This window comes from Azolla caroliniana, unplaced genomic scaffold, assembly GCF_043228905.1.
Source record: "Azolla caroliniana isolate FFs.n. ecotype wild unplaced genomic scaffold, voAzoCaro1.0.p SCAF_14, whole genome shotgun sequence".
NCBI lineage: Eukaryota > Viridiplantae > Streptophyta > Polypodiopsida > Salviniales > Salviniaceae > Azolla > Azolla caroliniana.
In genome coordinates, this window is record NW_028230449.1 from 17,659,292 (window position 1) to 17,675,945 (window position 16,654).

The 16,654-nt window shown below is 37.6% G+C and overlaps 1 protein-coding gene and 1 non-coding gene across 5 annotated transcripts; one reads left to right on the top strand and one right to left on the bottom strand.

Moving 5' to 3' along the window:
• The first annotated feature begins 250 nt into the window (after window positions 1–250).
• On the top strand, window positions 251–14,524 carry LOC147855672 (uncharacterized). 4 transcript variants are annotated; one of them, XM_087330476.1, is made up of 10 exons: window positions 251–353; window positions 680–723; window positions 1,554–1,716; window positions 3,488–3,570; window positions 4,431–4,532; window positions 11,393–11,508; window positions 12,101–12,165; window positions 13,145–13,273; window positions 13,678–14,158; window positions 14,242–14,523. In XM_087330476.1, exons 1-10 carry the CDS (start codon window positions 284–286, stop codon window positions 14,285–14,287), a joined length of 1,299 nt encoding a protein of 432 aa, XP_087186602.1. In that variant the 5' UTR covers window positions 251–283; the 3' UTR covers window positions 14,288–14,523. The 4 variants fall into 4 exon arrangements, with proteins under 4 accessions (XP_087186602.1, XP_087186603.1, XP_087186604.1 ...); XM_087330477.1 differs by having other exon boundaries at window positions 14,263–14,523; XM_087330479.1 differs by having other exon boundaries at window positions 264–353; window positions 1,585–1,716.
• Window positions 14,525–16,582: 2,058 nt separating this feature from the next.
• On the bottom strand, window positions 16,583–16,654 carry TRNAC-GCA (transfer RNA cysteine (anticodon GCA)). Its single transcript has one exon. It is a non-coding gene; the product is annotated as a tRNA-Cys (tRNA).

The window sequence follows — 16,654 nt, forward strand, 5'->3', positions numbered from 1 at the left end:
ACTGACATTTCATGGGGGGCGGGGCTTCCTCTTCTGCGCTGCACTCCTATCTAATCTAATCTAATCTCTCTATCTAATCTAATCTAATCTAATCTAATCTCTCTGTCTAATCTATCAAATCTAATCTATCTAGCCATCGCCATCGCCATGAAAGAAAAAGAAGCAGATCCTGAGTGAGTGATAAAGGGTTTCCCTTCCCTTCTGCTCTGTTCCCGTTATTTTTGAAAGCAGCACAGCGTTATCCCACAAAAAAGAATGCACCGGATAAGCCCCACATTCCACCATGCCTTCTAATTCCTCCTCCTCCTCCTCCTCTGCAGATCGCATCTCACGATTAGAGCACATTCTTGGAGGTATTTCAACTTTCAACCAATAACCCTCTTTCTGATATTTTCTACATTTTTTTGATTGATTTCTCAACTATTTCCCCCCATCTTCTCTTTGATCATCTTCATCACTGATCACAAATGTTTCACTATTTGATTTTGATTGTTTTTCAACTACTTTTTTTTCCCCTTTCATTCTAATCATTGCCTACATGTATGTATGTGTCAACACATAAAACATTACAAATATATATACATATATCTCATTTTTTTCTGCATTATTATTTGGGCTTTTACTATTCCCCTCCCTCTCATAGGCTGACTTTTTATCTACTTATTTTTGTGTCCTTCAGGGAAGTCGAGAAGGATTTCTGAAGGATCTGCTGTAAATACCCAGGTTCTTTTTTTATTTATAGCGTTACCTCCCATGTCATTAATTTCATATTTTACATGACACTCTCATAAGGCCTTACCAAATATGTACTTTGCTTTTCCCCGTTAGATCTTAATTCTAAGTCTATATTTCATTAATTTTAAGTCTATATTTCATAATTCTACACCTATATTTCACATTTGTAAAGATGCCATCATAAAGAGTTGTCTTCTCCCATGTGGAGCTGTACTGAGTTCCATGTATGTATAGGTTTTTTGGTATGTATATCAGTTGGTAGGGTGGAAAATGCTTGCTATACATATATCTGTAATCAGCGAATATGTACACATACACATAGACATGTATTTGTGTGTGTGCATCTATAAATCAATTAAATGCTATGCTAACAGAAAATTTGTGCCACATATCTCCTATGGTATCTGATGTTAGATGTGATACCCATGCATAACATACATGATGCTATTAACCTAATCAAATCTCTTATCTTGAAGATAATCTAAAATTTTATTGAAAATGGAGCATTTGGAAAACATAGTAATGAATCTTGAAATCTTATAATTCATAGATTCTTTATGGGATGCAATAATCAAATTTTCTAGACTCAAAAGCACATTTCACTGGGTAGGGAATTGGCTTTTAGAGGTTAATAAGTTCTAAACAGCACAATCTCTGCCATGGTCTTTTAATTTCTACTTATCATTTCCCATTAAAGATGTACCTTTTGGACTCATGAAGGTGAATGTTTTCCTTAGTAATCCTTGGATTTGATTCTATCTTTGATAATCCTCAATCACCGTTAGATTTAATGCTAATTCTGTTAATGTTTTATACAGTCTGAGAACCATGATAATCCGAATGTTGTAGATGGTATGGTTCCTCAGAATTCAAGGGACAGATCCAAGACTGATCATGGAAATGTTGAAGAGGTGGGCTTGGAGATGGCAATGAAGCAGCTGATGGAGGCTACACATGATGCACTTGTGAATATGAAAGGAGGTAAATAAATAATTCCACATGCTATATCAATAATTCTGTATTCGTTTAGAAATTATAGTGGAACATCCCTTCATAAATTAGATGCTAAACAATAATGGACAAATGCTATAGGTTTCTTGGAAATTAGGAAAAACATTATATCGGTTATTGCAAAATGTTGAATTTTGTGGTCAATTTTACTAATTGCTAATGGTGTTGTGTGTTTAACTAAGTGTGTGGATCCAGTTCCAATGTAGACAACTGAAAGATTTACAAACTCACCCATGTAATAAATGCATGTAAGGATACAATACTGGTTGTAAGACACTGATATATAACTATCAAAGTTTTAGGAGCAAAAGTGTCTATAATTAACACTATCCCATGTCACATGGCCAAAATGTGCCATCCTACTATGCTGCCAATGAAAGGCATATTGTCTAGTTTCAAAAGAAATTAGGGTACAGGAAGTCATTTATGCATGTAGGTATAGTAAACAATACATTTGAAATGTGAAGAAGAATCAACTAAATATGGAAGGTACTCAAGGAAAAAATATTTGTAGAGTATAAATAAACAACTGAAAACTTGGTAGCCAAAAGAACCAATTGGGATATCCTTTGGCTACAAGTTGAGTGGTTGACAAAGTTAAACTTACTGATAGTGGCTCAATGAGTCTCAAATGTTCCAAACGATCACAACATAGTCAAATCATATATGCGAGTGAAAGCATGTGTAAGTAGGCATGAAACTGGCTTCATGTTGTAGTCTCACAAAGTTGCAACTTGCAACTACAACCCTAAGCTGTGAATGAATTTGGAATGCATTTTTCTTATAAAACAAGGCACATTTTTTAGATGAGACGCTTCTCTAGATGTTTTTCAAATCCTTGATTTATTAGTCTTAATTATTTGAGAACAAATCAATTCAAAATTCTCGTAAAATTTATATTGGCATACGTTTATATCCTCCTAAAACCTAGATTTAAATGTTTATTTAAAACTAAGTAAGAGAAGTAGGGTTGCAATAAAGGATACATGTAAACAATTTTAAATATGATCGCACTTATAATGGGTGTTCAGATGTGGGTGTATCTCGATGAATGGATTTCTCACGGATGCATTCCCAAAGGTTAGGTGGACACAGTGTACTTCCCACTACCATGAACTAAGTCATAGACAAAGGGTAGGAAAAAGAGAGATTGCCTCATAAAATGTTCTCATATTTGAGAATGACAAACCAAAATAAATATAACTAGATTGGTAGAACTGCTTTAGGCACAAGAGAATCTCGTTAGCTAAGCACTAACATTCTGAACTTAGATGAACTGAAACTTCTGCCTTTGAAAGCTGTCCAACATGGCTTGATCCAAGATTGAGTAGTCTCTGCAGTGAGGAAACACCTTCGGAGAGAAATACGGAAAGATATATCTATGCCTCTAAATTTGGTAATGTCCAATAATCCTAATGAATAAATAGCTTGATAATGCTTGTAAGTCATCATCAGTACACCAAACGTCTCAAGTATCTTCTGTGGCCATAGTCATTTTGATGACTTCCTTATGCTTGTAATAGTAGAGAGATTTGTATGAGTTGCATGAACTGAATTCTTGCTGATCGGTCAAATTGTTGTAATATTGTAAGCCCTTCAACTAGATCCTACCTAGAAAAGTTTTGGTATACAGAATTTTGATTACATGTATCATTAACTAGCTGAGTATCATGGATTTCTTTTACTTTGTAGATTAGCTAATGAAAATATAGTTTTTGAAGAATAAACTTATACAATACAGAGATAGTGAGGATGCAGTATGACCTAGAAAGAGCATTGATGGAAATAAATTCAGTGCAACACCGTGAGGAATTGTTAGAACATGTAAGTCTTTTTCTCAAGTATGTGCCACCACAATGTTCAGATAATAATTATGATTCATTATTTAGACAATATATGGTAAATATGAATGGTCACTGGAAACTAGGGGTTTATCTCTAGTTGAGCAGCACAATCCACTGGAATCAAATCCTCCAAGAGTCATTATGAACATCTTTGGCAAGAAACTGCGTAATTAAGCTCATTATAAAATAAGAAATTTTTTCTGATAAGGCCAGAAGTGTAAACGCTGCAGCTCAGAATGCATTAGCATTTCTAAGAAGGCAAACTTCCTAGAGATGTGTGGGAATGTGACTCATAAAATATTGTATGCATCACGGTTTCTGGTTATCAGTTTTCATGCATGCAACTGATTGACTGTTCTATTTACTGGGCCATTAGGGAGGAAGCTGTCAAAGATTCAATGAGGATTTCTATGCAGTCTTAGGGTTTGCAAATTATGGTAGAATTCGAATTTAGGGTTAGGAATATGGAATGTAGTAGTACAAATTTAGTTGAAGGAAACATTTCCAGGAAAGAAATGTTCTGCTAGTGATGAAAGCAACCGCCTTTCGAATTTGGGGGCTTCTGTGAAAGTTAGCCTTTGCCTTCAGCTCATCTGCCTCTCGATCCCCTCACTGTCTCATTCACTCAACATTAATGCACCTAATATTGCAGTCTTAAATAATTATGTAAACATAACGGTTTGAGGCAGAAAATATAACATAAACAGGTAGAAAGAGGGAATGTCTATCTCTACTTATCTTAATATCAGTTTACTTCATGTCTTTTGATGTGATTGTGTTATAATCTTTTCATAGTGGAAACTTCCATTATGCTATGTAAGTTTGACAGCTCTTTTACAGAGAATTGAAGAAAAAGCAATGGAATTGGAGAAAGACTTCTCTAGGCAAATCCATGAGCTGCAGGAAAATGTGATCCTTGAATTCAAATTATGCAAAGAACAGGTGGGACGTTTATTCTTCCTTTATCAGAATAGATCTATGCAAATGAACTAGTTCATAAATGTACGCACATGGGATATTATAACTCATTTTCAGTTTATTAAATTTAATTGTAAAGCCCTACAAGGCTAGTAGAAAAAGTTTTTTCAATGAAGTCACTTTCACTCCCCTATTTTTTATTTTATTTTTCCAAAAAAATACTCCTTCCATTAGTTATAAAATTTTACAAATGAGACGATTATGTACAAATCCCTGTAGGGACAGGATAGTTCCATCTTATGTGGATGCCCACTGACTCAAGAAAGGGAGAGGACGACCATTGTTGGATGAAGGCTATTCGTTGTCTTTAAACTCCATCGGAGCCGCCCTTGAGGCCATCATATTGGCTCTTTAGAGTGGCTACAATTTCACTCCATATCTCTTGCAGTAACCTTGTTGGATGCACGGTTTGGTTGGAGAAGATCCGTCTACACAGTTGTTTCCATAGAATCCAAAGAGTTGTTGGGTTGACCAATTCCAACACAGCTTGAGATTTGTCATTAAGAGCAAACAAGCACTATGGATTGTGTCAATTTTTGTTGCTTATTGCAAAGTTTACTTTCCTGTAAGAGCAAACAAGCAAGAAACCTTCCAAACAAATAAGCAAGGGCAACCTTACAATACCTCGTATGGACGAACAAAGTTTGTATTTAGCTAAATTGAAGATAATTTGTATCACTTGTTTCTAGGACAAGATAGAAAAAAAGCATGGAAAATGTTTAATGAAAGGTAACCTACCACAGAAGTGACATCACCTCAGGTGTGGCATGAATATGCGAAGGTCCTATATGATATCCAGGGGCAACCCCCTGTTCCCCACCCACATGGCTCACGCCCACATGAATCCACCTTTTTTACACCACAAAATCTAAGAAATGCCATTGATTGGTTACAATTTGGGAAGGCCTAGGATCATGATGGATTGGTTGGTGAGCACTTTATCTATGCCCTAACATCTTGCTCTCATTACTAGCACACATCTTTAGTACAACCATGTGTGAAGGTTTCCCTACTAGATGGACTCAGCATACCATTGTGCCAATCCTCAAGAGTGGAGACCGCATGATGCCAAGCAACTATAGATTTGTCGATGAACATGGATAAAACTATAGTGATGGTGTTTAACACCACTCGAGCATGGGTAACAAGATGAGAACAGGAATTCTTCTTGGGAGAGGAAAAGGTGGAATACACATGCTCCTACAGGGCCTAGGTTCTCCTTAGGGGATGCTACTTGTGCTTGACTTTCTCATGGATATGCAGCCCTTGGTGCTGTCGAAAGACAATGTGCACATTTGCAGTTCTAAGAGCCACGAACTAAGCGGTGGTTATTAGATAGGCTTGTCACACCAACTCTTCTCTATGGAGTATAAACACAAATCATTGGAAAGATTCGGAGAGATCTTTAGTATCAATGATTGCCTGCATGATAAGCAGCAAAGCATCGGTGCTCCATGATATAATCCGGGCAGATATGGGAGCAGCCCCTATGACCACCGAGGCATTGTTCCGATTAGTGACTTGTATCCAACGTCTTTGGGTACTCCCTAAACAAAGGTACCCAATGTTGGCACTTATGTCATCAAGACAACTGGCTGGAAATGGAGACATTCATTATTGGTATGCTGAAATGCAGCAATGGCTCAAGTCACATGGCATAAGTATTAATGCACTATAGCTTGGACTGTCCCCACCTAAATATGACCGAAGTGGAAAACAATGGAGTGATCCGAACTGATATTATTAACTTGGAAAATGAGATAACATGGATCAGCCCCAAAATACCTCTTGGTACGAAGATGGCCCACTACAAGACCCCCTTTTTATACACAACAAAGGATGGATTCATCATCGGGCCGCCTTGTATGGACATACATCTATCCTATGTGTTGCGTAGTGTGATAGTGCAATTGTGAACTTCATCACATCAATTAGAGATTAAGGTAGAATACCGCTAGAAGAAAGAATTTGCCAATTGTGTCATCAAAGAGTGGAATCTGAAGACCACAATGTTTGTCACTGTAGTATCTTTTAGGAAATAAGAGGGAAATACCATTGCCTCTTTAAACAAGGCTTTGGCCCACTATGCTAGATAATGGAATATGAGGACAAAGGTCCAATGGTACTAGGGATCGGCAACGGCTCGGCTCAAGCCTAAACCGTTTGGCTTAGCCAGCTTGAAAACGGCTTAGCGGCTTAGCGGCTCGGCTCGGCTCGGTTTAGGCTTGAACTTGCCTTAACGGTTTGAGCTCGGCTCGGCTTGGCTTGAGCCTCGCCAAACCGGCTCAAGCCGGCTAAGCCGGATAAACCGTTTAAGCCGTTTATAAACTTTAGAGAGGGGGAGAAAGAAAGAAAGAAAGATATATTAACGTCTTCTAAGGCCAAAATTGGCCCATGAGACAAAAGGTGTACAACAAAAATGGGATATTTACCCATTAATCGAAAGTAAAAATAAAAATAAGATAAAATAGGGTTTAAGCTAAATAGTTCTAAGAAAACAACAAACATGTTCTATATAAAAAACATGTTCTACAATGAGAATGATTCTATACTAGGCCTAATTTCATTTCCATCCAAGTCTCTCGAAGAGAAGCGGGGGGTCAAAGGGTTGCCATGATGTGGATGTGGCCCGTGGTCCCCATGTAAGAGGTACCCCAACCATAGCTTCGAGTCGACGTAGCTCACGTTCCCTTATCTTCTTAATCTTTTCTACTCCACGTTGACTTGTGTTGAAGCCCAACATCCGAGGACGTTTGGTTGCTCTTTGTATTTCTGCTTCCTCAAGGGAGAGGCCGAGCGGCATAAGTGTATCCACATTCATCGTCTCCCCATGTTCCTGAAAAATTACATTAGGTACATGTTGATGAGTAGTAAAAGGGTTATGATTAACACTTTGTAATTTATCCTCCCTATGTTGTTTTAGCTCTAAGATATACCTACCTAGTCTCTTTACACTCGGGGTATCTAATAGTTTGGAGAGGGTGGGAGAGGGTCCTAGTATGTCTTGGTATTCCGCCCGTATCTCGGCATAAGTTGGGCACTTGCATGTGAAGTGATACTCATCCTCTATCTCTATGTGGCATAACCTACATAGCCTTTCCTCTCTAGGGACTCTATTAGCTCGACCATTCTCAATCTCAAGTTGGTGAGATGATATCCTAAGTTGTCCAATGGCCACCCTTAGTGCATTTGATAAGAAAGTATCTAGGTATCTTGGTCGTGTAATAAACCCTAACTTAGAGAAGTGCAAGAAGTGTTCCTTATAGTACACCATTTTAGATGGGAGTGGCTCTCGTGGGGTGATCCATTTGTATCGAGTGTAGATTTGCCATATTTCTTGGCGTATCACTTTATTACGATCTTCACGAGAGATTAAAGTTTGATCAGTCCCATGGTTGTACTTAAGGGGAGGTAGGTTATTAATGTCTATGCCATTTGCAAATAACCAACTCACCACAATGCTATACCAAGAGTTGGTGTCTCCAGACACATGTAAGGATCGGGATGCCTCAAAGGCTCGACGGGATATCCTATCTTGTGGTTGACTATGTATCCGATGAATAAAAGCTACCACTTGAAAGAGTGCTTCTACTAACATCGGGGGTAGGCTAAACTCCGCTCTAATAATGTCATGTGGTACTGTCGATTTGCTTCGGAGTTGACGTGATAACATCACCACTAAAGGTCTCTCCAATTGCGTCCACATGAAAGATGGTAGACCTGGAGCCCATACTACTGATGCATACATGAGGGACGGGGTCACTAATGAGTCGAAAAGCCATCCCTTAGTCCGTGGCTCTTGAAAGTATGCTTGGTGGCATTGTCTCTCTAAGAGTGAGAGGGATGCATATCCTCTCGTTAGCCTATCTTTGGCTGCCTGGGTCATCGAGAATTTACCTGAGCGAGCACTAAAAGTGACTCCCAAGTATACATAAGATCCCACCACCTCAACTAGTTTATGAGAGAGGATGAGGTGACATTTACTCCTAACTCTGGACGATGTATGAAAGATAAGGACTTTAGTTTTCGCTAGATTCACTACCAGTCCTCGTTGTGTACAAAAGTCATCTAGGGCATTAAGATGCTTTTGTAGGTCGTGTTCCGACTCCGAGAGCAAGACAATGTCGTCTGCGTAGAGTAAGAGACTAACTTGCTTATCCCCAATAGCCACTCCTTTGCCTCCCTTACGAGTCAACATATAAGGAGAGAGAGAGAGAGAGAGAGAGAGAGGAACTACATAGAGGGGAGAGACAGAGAGACTACACAGAGGGGAGAGAGAGAGAGAGAGAGAGAGACTACACAGAGGGGAGAGAGAGAGAGAGAGAGAGAGAGACTACACAGAGGGGAGAGAGAGAGAGAGAGAGGAACTACATAGAGGGGAGAGAGAGAGAGAGAGATGAACTACATAGAGGGGAGAGAGAGAGAGAGGGAGGGAGAGTCGAGACCATAGACGTGAGAGAGAGAGAGAGAGAGAGGAACTACATAGAGGGGAGAGAGAGAGGATTTACATAGAGGGGAGAGAGAGGGAGAGGGAGAGAGAGTCGAGACCACAGAAGTGAGAGAGAGTGGGAGGGATCATCTGAGAGAGAGAGGGAGGTAGGGAGAGAGAGAGAGAGAGAGACGGAGGTTTCTAAACCGGTTTCCAAGCCGGTTTGGAAACCGGTTTACAAGCCGTTTACCAAGCCGGTTCACAAACCGGTTTAGCATAAACCGGTTTAGCCTAAACCGGTTTGTGAACCGGCTCGGCTCGGCTCGGCTCAGGTTTGAGATCCTGTAAACGGTTTAGGCTTAGCCGGTTTGGCTTGGATCAGGCCAAACCGGCTAAGCCTAAACCGAACCGTTGCCGATCCCTAAATGGTACCTAGGACTTGGGGTAGGAAACAGGGAAAAGTTGTTGAAGGAAACTAGTGTAGCCAAACAAGCTCATCCACAAAGAACAATCACAACTTTCTTTAGCCCCATCACTCCTACGGATGCTACAAGTCAATCAAGGGCTACAAAAATGGGCTCCCAACCAGGACATAACAAAGGGGTTACAATAGATTGGGCAACAGCCATTTGTCGTGCACGTAGGCCCCAACCCCATGGACCACGATCTAACCACCCTTGTCATCAACAGATAAGGCCATTATCTTCCCCCATCGTAGGTGCTTCCCTTGCTTCCGAGACCTCTCCATTCTGGATTGACCTATGTGAGAGATCTTTTAAAGACAAAAGTTATAATATATCTAACTTCATATTCTCACATGTGCCAAAAACCAGATTCTTTAGTCTCTTTTTAGCTTATTTACTTTTATATTTACCGAGTAATATTTATTTCATTTTGATTTGTTGTTCTCAAAGACGAGACAACACTTATGATGTAATCTCTTATTTAGTCTTATAGGCCATTTTGGCCTCTTAAAAGACATTAATATATCTCTCTTTCTTTCTTTCTTGGTCTCAATTTAACGCCACTGAATACAAATAATGGGTGATGCATCATATTGTGTGTTGCATGTAATTTCTTTCTTGATTTAGTTATTATGTTTTTACGACCATAATCTCCATGGCTGCATCATATTGTGTTTTTCATTTTGTCAAGAGTTATTTGATGAGTGTTAAGTCTAGTTTCAATTTTGAAGTAGGTTGAAAGTCTTCAAGTACATCATAACTGGAGGGCATCAAGTGGCAATTTGTGGCTATTTTACATTTCCTGTCCAATGATATCAAATTTAGGGTTCACTTATGTTTGTGTTTTTTATTTTTTAGGAGTTATTTGTCAAAGGTTAAGTCTAATTTCAATTTTGAACTAGGCTGAAAGTTTTCCAGTATATCATAACTGGAGGGCATCAAGGTGGAATAAATTGCAGCAGTTCTGCATTTCATGCCCAATCATCTCAGATTTAGGGTTCTCTTGTGGTTTTTAATTGGTATGTCTTCATATGGATCTTGTTGACACCATATATTTGTGCTCTTTGGTCACCATAAGTTGAAACAAAATGTTGGTGCAATGCACAAGGTCAAGGCCTATGTATGTATATATATGTTGTTTCCTTTCACCGTAGATTGAGACTCCACCAACCTTGCATAGCCACTTGTCAGTCCTAATGCAGTACTCTGCAGCCATACAAATGGATTCAACATGCCATATTTATTTTTCTGTATTATTTGATTTGTTTACTGAATCCAAATCTCACTTGAAAATTTCAAAATATGTTGGAAGTTATTAAGTGGATTATAATGTCTTGCCTAGCTGATAGCTGTAAGTCCAAACATGAAAGCCTGTTGACAATCTCATTCTATGCTGTATTTTAGCTGTCTCAGTAACAGATGGGTATCAAGCAACAATACTATAGCAGTTTTTCATTAACCAAGTATGTCAATCTGCAATACTATATATGATCCATGGTAAGACTTCGTATGGATCTTGGCCGCATGATTTAAATTCAAGCACTGGTGGGTGCTGGATTCTGAAGTTTTGTGTATTGCACATCCACGTCCTTTGCTGGAGTCAAAGCTGATACTACTCATATCTCACCTCAAGGTAACTGCATGGCACGGTCTCATGACATTACATACTTGACAAGGAATCTGTGTCGCCTTGACTTATATCAGAAAATACTCCAAGATAATTGAGATATGGAATGATGAAATGTTCTGAGGCAGGGAATGAGAAGTTGGAAAATGACTTCCTTTAGTCTATGAGTTATGTTTATGAAGGTGTATACTTGAAACATGCCATCAAGTATTTTATCCTTTGTTGAGCTTCTGTAGAGTGTTTTATGTAACTTGGCTCTTTTTGAAGGAATTTTCATCTTATCAATACAAAGTTGCATTTACAGACTGAGGAAAGCATGATAGAGAAACTAAGACAGTTAGTGAAAGAGATGAAAACAATACAGCATAATGGTAGGAAAAGCAAAAGATTAGCAAACCAAACCCCACATGTAAAAGAAAGGTAACTATGGAGCTGCTATAACTGGTGCACGGCATGCATACCATGTTGTTCTTATGTTTGCTAAATCTTTGCTATATTCATTTTCTCGATGCTTATTGGTTTTTTTTTTTCCATAAAAGTTATGCTCTGCTTATTGGTTATTTATACTACTGTATGCATCCATTGGTATCTTTTCAAGGTTAAACTGGTGTAGGCACCTACTTCAGAGACCATATAAGTCTGGAGTCTATAATATTTCTATCAGACAGGGTAGGGTGGCTATGTACACACCATGCCAAGAGCTGAGTTATACACCTATGCACAACGTTCTTGCTACTGAAAAATATTATAGGACTCAAAACTTTTACAGTCTTGCATCAGCATTCTTGCACAAAATTCCATTCTGTGCATTAGTTGCATTAGTTAATGGTTGAATATCTTTCCTTCCAAGTATATCGAAGGACACATTGTTTTAGGTCACATATGAGAAACCCTACTGTTCTCTTCATTACATATTATTCATATTTGTATTTATAATTATAACTTCAAAACAGCATCTGTAAAAGAAAAACAGAATTTGCTTTTGAGATGAGAGTTGGCTCTTTATTTATAGTGTCTTGGAACAGAGGGTCGAATTGAGGCCTAAATGTGCCAGTGTCGTCCATTCCTCAGATAAAGGTACAATGTCCCTATGCGTCAATTCTAATTTTATTCATAGTGGCAATTTAAAGGTCTTATCCTAGGTAAACGTAACATTGTTAGTTCTTTGAATTCTGTTCAAGAAGTGACTGTATAGAAGCACAAGGATGTCTTGGATTAATCTATGCCTAAACTAACCAATAAAATCCTCAGAATTAGGCTGAAAAGCAATTCTAATGTTTTATGTACAAAAATACAGCCCTATTTTCTAAACAGAAAGCTCATAAACTAATAATTATTTTCCCAAAATTGGTGACTATAAAAAACAAGCAATGAGCATGGAGCTCGTTGCAGTGTATTTTAGTGTTATATAGCAAGTTGCGTGCAAAAAAATGTAGCAGATTGGAGATGTAAAGAAGATCATGAGAAGAGACGAGGCAGAAAATCACTTTCTTGGCGTTTGAATATCAACGGTTCAATGGGGCTTGTTTTGTGATCTTTTCAGGCTTTGTGTTTATTAAGTATGGGTTTATATGGGCCTTATATTCATTTGTACCTTATTAAGTGCCTTATATATGGGTTTGTTAGGTACCTTATATTCATTTGTTTATATGGGCCTTTGGAGATTCGTTAATTGTGGGGATGAACTGAAGATGGGTTTGAGATGCAAGTTGCCCATGGGAAGCTAATAAAGTACATATAGTTTTGGAATAAATCTGAAATTTGTGTGGTAGCTACCACTTCTATTTTGCTCTCTGACATCCTTGTTGCAATATTTGACTGACTTTTCAGGAGTTTGAGCTTCTCCAAGATATTTTGGCTTATTTTTTATCTGTATAGATGGATTAGAATAATGATAACCAAAGACTAATTGTGGAAAACTTGAGCATTCTTATTTATTTTTCTGAGCAAGTAAATTAGAATAAAATTTCAGACTAATTGAGCTGCTACACAACATTCCTTACCATACATTTGATTCACAAATAACAATAATGCCGTTTATTTCCTTCTGTTGTAGAAAATTCAAGTTCGATCATATCACATTTGGCAGCAGAGGAAAGGGCCACACTGACAGAAGCAATGCTACAGAGAATAAGCCCCAAAAGGCTGGAACAGTCTGCAGCTGTAGTGCGTGGGTGGCTTCAATGTAAGCACCCCAAGGCTTTATGATTCAATAAATTAAAAAAAATATTTCAATTTTCAAACTTCTGGCAAGGTTGAACTAAGATGAGAGGAAATTTTACATTGGTATAGTATATGACAATGTTAAAAACTAGCAAAAGTGACCTATTAAGCCAAAATTCTCAGGGATGAGAAGAATAGGAATGTCTCCTTAAGAATATGGGCTTTTCCGGATAAGAAATCTTTTATATGACAGCATTGGTCTTAACAGTGAAATAGCATTTAGAAAGAAACATGATTGACAGCATGAGAGAGATATAACATGGTCTCATTTCCATTGAAGGACACTCTATTTCAGGGCATGTGATTGTCTATATATTTGATGTAGCATATACCCCTAACATATATTTGCGCACATTGTTTTTGTAGCTCCTACTCCGAGTGATGCTTCATCAATTGCACCTTTTGAGAATGCTAGGGTTTGCAATCCAAAGAGAAGGCTCTCCAACTTATCCATGTCCAACCTAGTTTCTTCTGTAAAACAAGAAGCAAAAATGTTTGCAACACATCGGCGCGTGTCCAGTCTCTCGCAATCAAAATTATGTGAACCTTTCAATCCAATGCTTGAAGCTAGTAATACTTCAGATATGCTTGTTGACGCAGTGGATCGGATGACTCCAAAGGCATGTAGTGAGGATACCAATGAATCCCCGGTCTCTGTATTGGATGATGCTGCTTTGGAGAATTACAAAGAAAATTTGGATGGGTGCATTTTTGATGATGAACTTTCGCTGCCACGAGAACATCAAGATGGTAGGAAAAACCCGTCGCTGTTGTCATGTGTGCCAGAGAAGCCCACTCTAAGGATTTTGCAATCGAAGAATTTCAAGATTTCGGATTTACTTCTCAGGTACAAGGAACTGGCAAAGGCCATGCCTTTTCAAGGCCTTCACTTTTAACTCTTTGCAGCAAGTGATGATTGTTATTCAACAGTGTGTTGGCATATAATTGCAGTGATTCTGAGGAGGATGCTCTTTAGGAAAAGTCAGGGAATGAAGAAAATCAACATGAGAATCCAATGATGGAATGTCTTTTGGGAAAAACCCATTTCAAGCAAATTGATGAATGTTAATGCTAATTTGTGTTGTTGTAATTTGCCAAAGGTTATGATGAAAATACCCAATGTGTCTTTTCAAAGTGGAAACTAAGATAATTTCATATTGCCACGTGCCTTCACCGAATGTTGTGGATGTAAATATGTAATTCCTTTTCCATTTTGTTTGGTATCTCATGTAATGAATTATATAAAGCAAATGTATCATTTATAGTGAGTATAATGAGGTTTGAGTGTTATTGAGTTTGTTGTTCACCAAATAACATAGTGTAATGATTCAAGGATCAATATGAGACTGGGAACTTTGAGTGAATATAATGGTGGGCTACTCATTAGTTGATTATTAAGCCTTTATATTTTTCTTATTAGCTATGATGCTTGGGCAAAACAAGCAAGAACCTGTGAAGAATTCTATAAAATCTCTAATCTTTGTTAAGTACTATGCATTTGTTGGTATTGATGAAGATAAGTGAATACTAGCTACAACTACCCACTATTGAAAACTGCTTTTGACAAATTAAAGCTTTGATGTTATTTTCAGATTGTAGATTCAAGTGAACATACGATTTTTTTGTGGTGGCTTTACAAATCTTTTTCAAAATCATAGTAGCATCTAGGATTAAGCAACAACTCACTTTTGGCATAACTGGTTTAGCTTTGTCCACAAACAAACTAATTAAGCCTTAATTGGTTTAGAACATTTCAAACCTAAATTGGTTTAGGCTTAACATCAATATTTCTAAAAATGTAAATTATTATTATTATTATAAATGACTTAGCCAGCTTAATTGGTTTTACTTGGCAAAGTAGAGCTTAAGTTAAACCGAATTGAGCAAAAACCTATTAAGAAAAGTTATGCATTGAATTGGACTTAGAAGGGCTTCAGCTGAACCATTGCCCACTCTTAATAGCATTTGTCCTCTTCACCATACTCATCTTCTTGAACCAATATCATTAATGAAAGATGACATGATTGTATGCATAGAATTTCTTGACTCACAACATTACATGAATGTTACCCTTCTGATTGCTGCCTTAGAAACAAATGTGATTAGAAAATATAGTTGATATTCTAAGCCTTTTGATACAATCATCTAGTTAGTTCATTAATATTGTTCAATTTCTCCTTTAAGATTGGTAAAGGTTGGAAAAAGCTCCCAACTACATTGAGAGAATAGTTTATCATGTTAAACTCATCTAGAAGTCTAAGGTTTTACCAACATGTTTAATACTACAAAGAAAGCATTAACCAATTGAACTAGATTTTATAAGTAGTTGTCGTATTGAAAGAGACATGTTTCGTTTATATGCACCATTGCCAAAAATATTGTTTTTGTTCATGGATTGTATAATTACAATCAAGTTTATTAATTACGCTTATTACTTGTGTTTAGATATTCTTATCATTTTCTCTTTATTACCAATCGGTTTCGTCTATGGAAGTTGTAAATCAACTTTATTCATGTAGGAAGTGTTACGGGCATGACCATATAATATCCCGCAGTAAGATAATCACGACATATACAATGTCATCTAGTTCAATATCTTTGATATCTTAACATTGACCAACATGCTCAATGTGCATGTTAAACATAGTGATCTTTGATGTATTTGGAAAGAAAGGAAACCTATTGTGAAAATCAATTGAACCTTGTAAATGTACGGTATCTCCAAGTTCCCCTTGTATAGCTTGATGTTCTTATTCACTTTAGAAATAACCATGATCTATTGGTACAAGATGTTTCGTGCATTCTTTATTATACAAAAGACATCTTTATATAATATGTTTCTCTATGATGCACAACGTCCATGCGCATATCTTATGTTAGGCAAGGCACAACAAACTTCATGACATAAAATGAGTCATGCCCTGCGTAAGTATGATAGCATAAAAAAGATCATATCTTGGATCATACATAGTATTAGAGTAGCATTACAATTAACTCTTTGTGATGTGTATGGTAGCATAACAATGTCGAGAATATGTCCTGATATTTGCATGATGAGTTGCACCTTCAAGGACCTATACATTTAAGCTTTAGAGATCCAACCATCACATTCTCTAAACAAATTAACTAAATGTAAAACCTTGGAGGAAACCATATGAATGTGATCTTCCCACACAATAACCAAGTTGAGTTAGGATTTAAATACAAAAGGCTTTTAAATGGAAAGAAAAGAGAAAGGGTTTGAATGTATTTTGCAAGACCAAAATAATAGAGGGCGCAACCGGGGTTGAACCGGTGACCTATCGGACTGCAGCCGATTGCTCTACCACTGAGCTATACACCC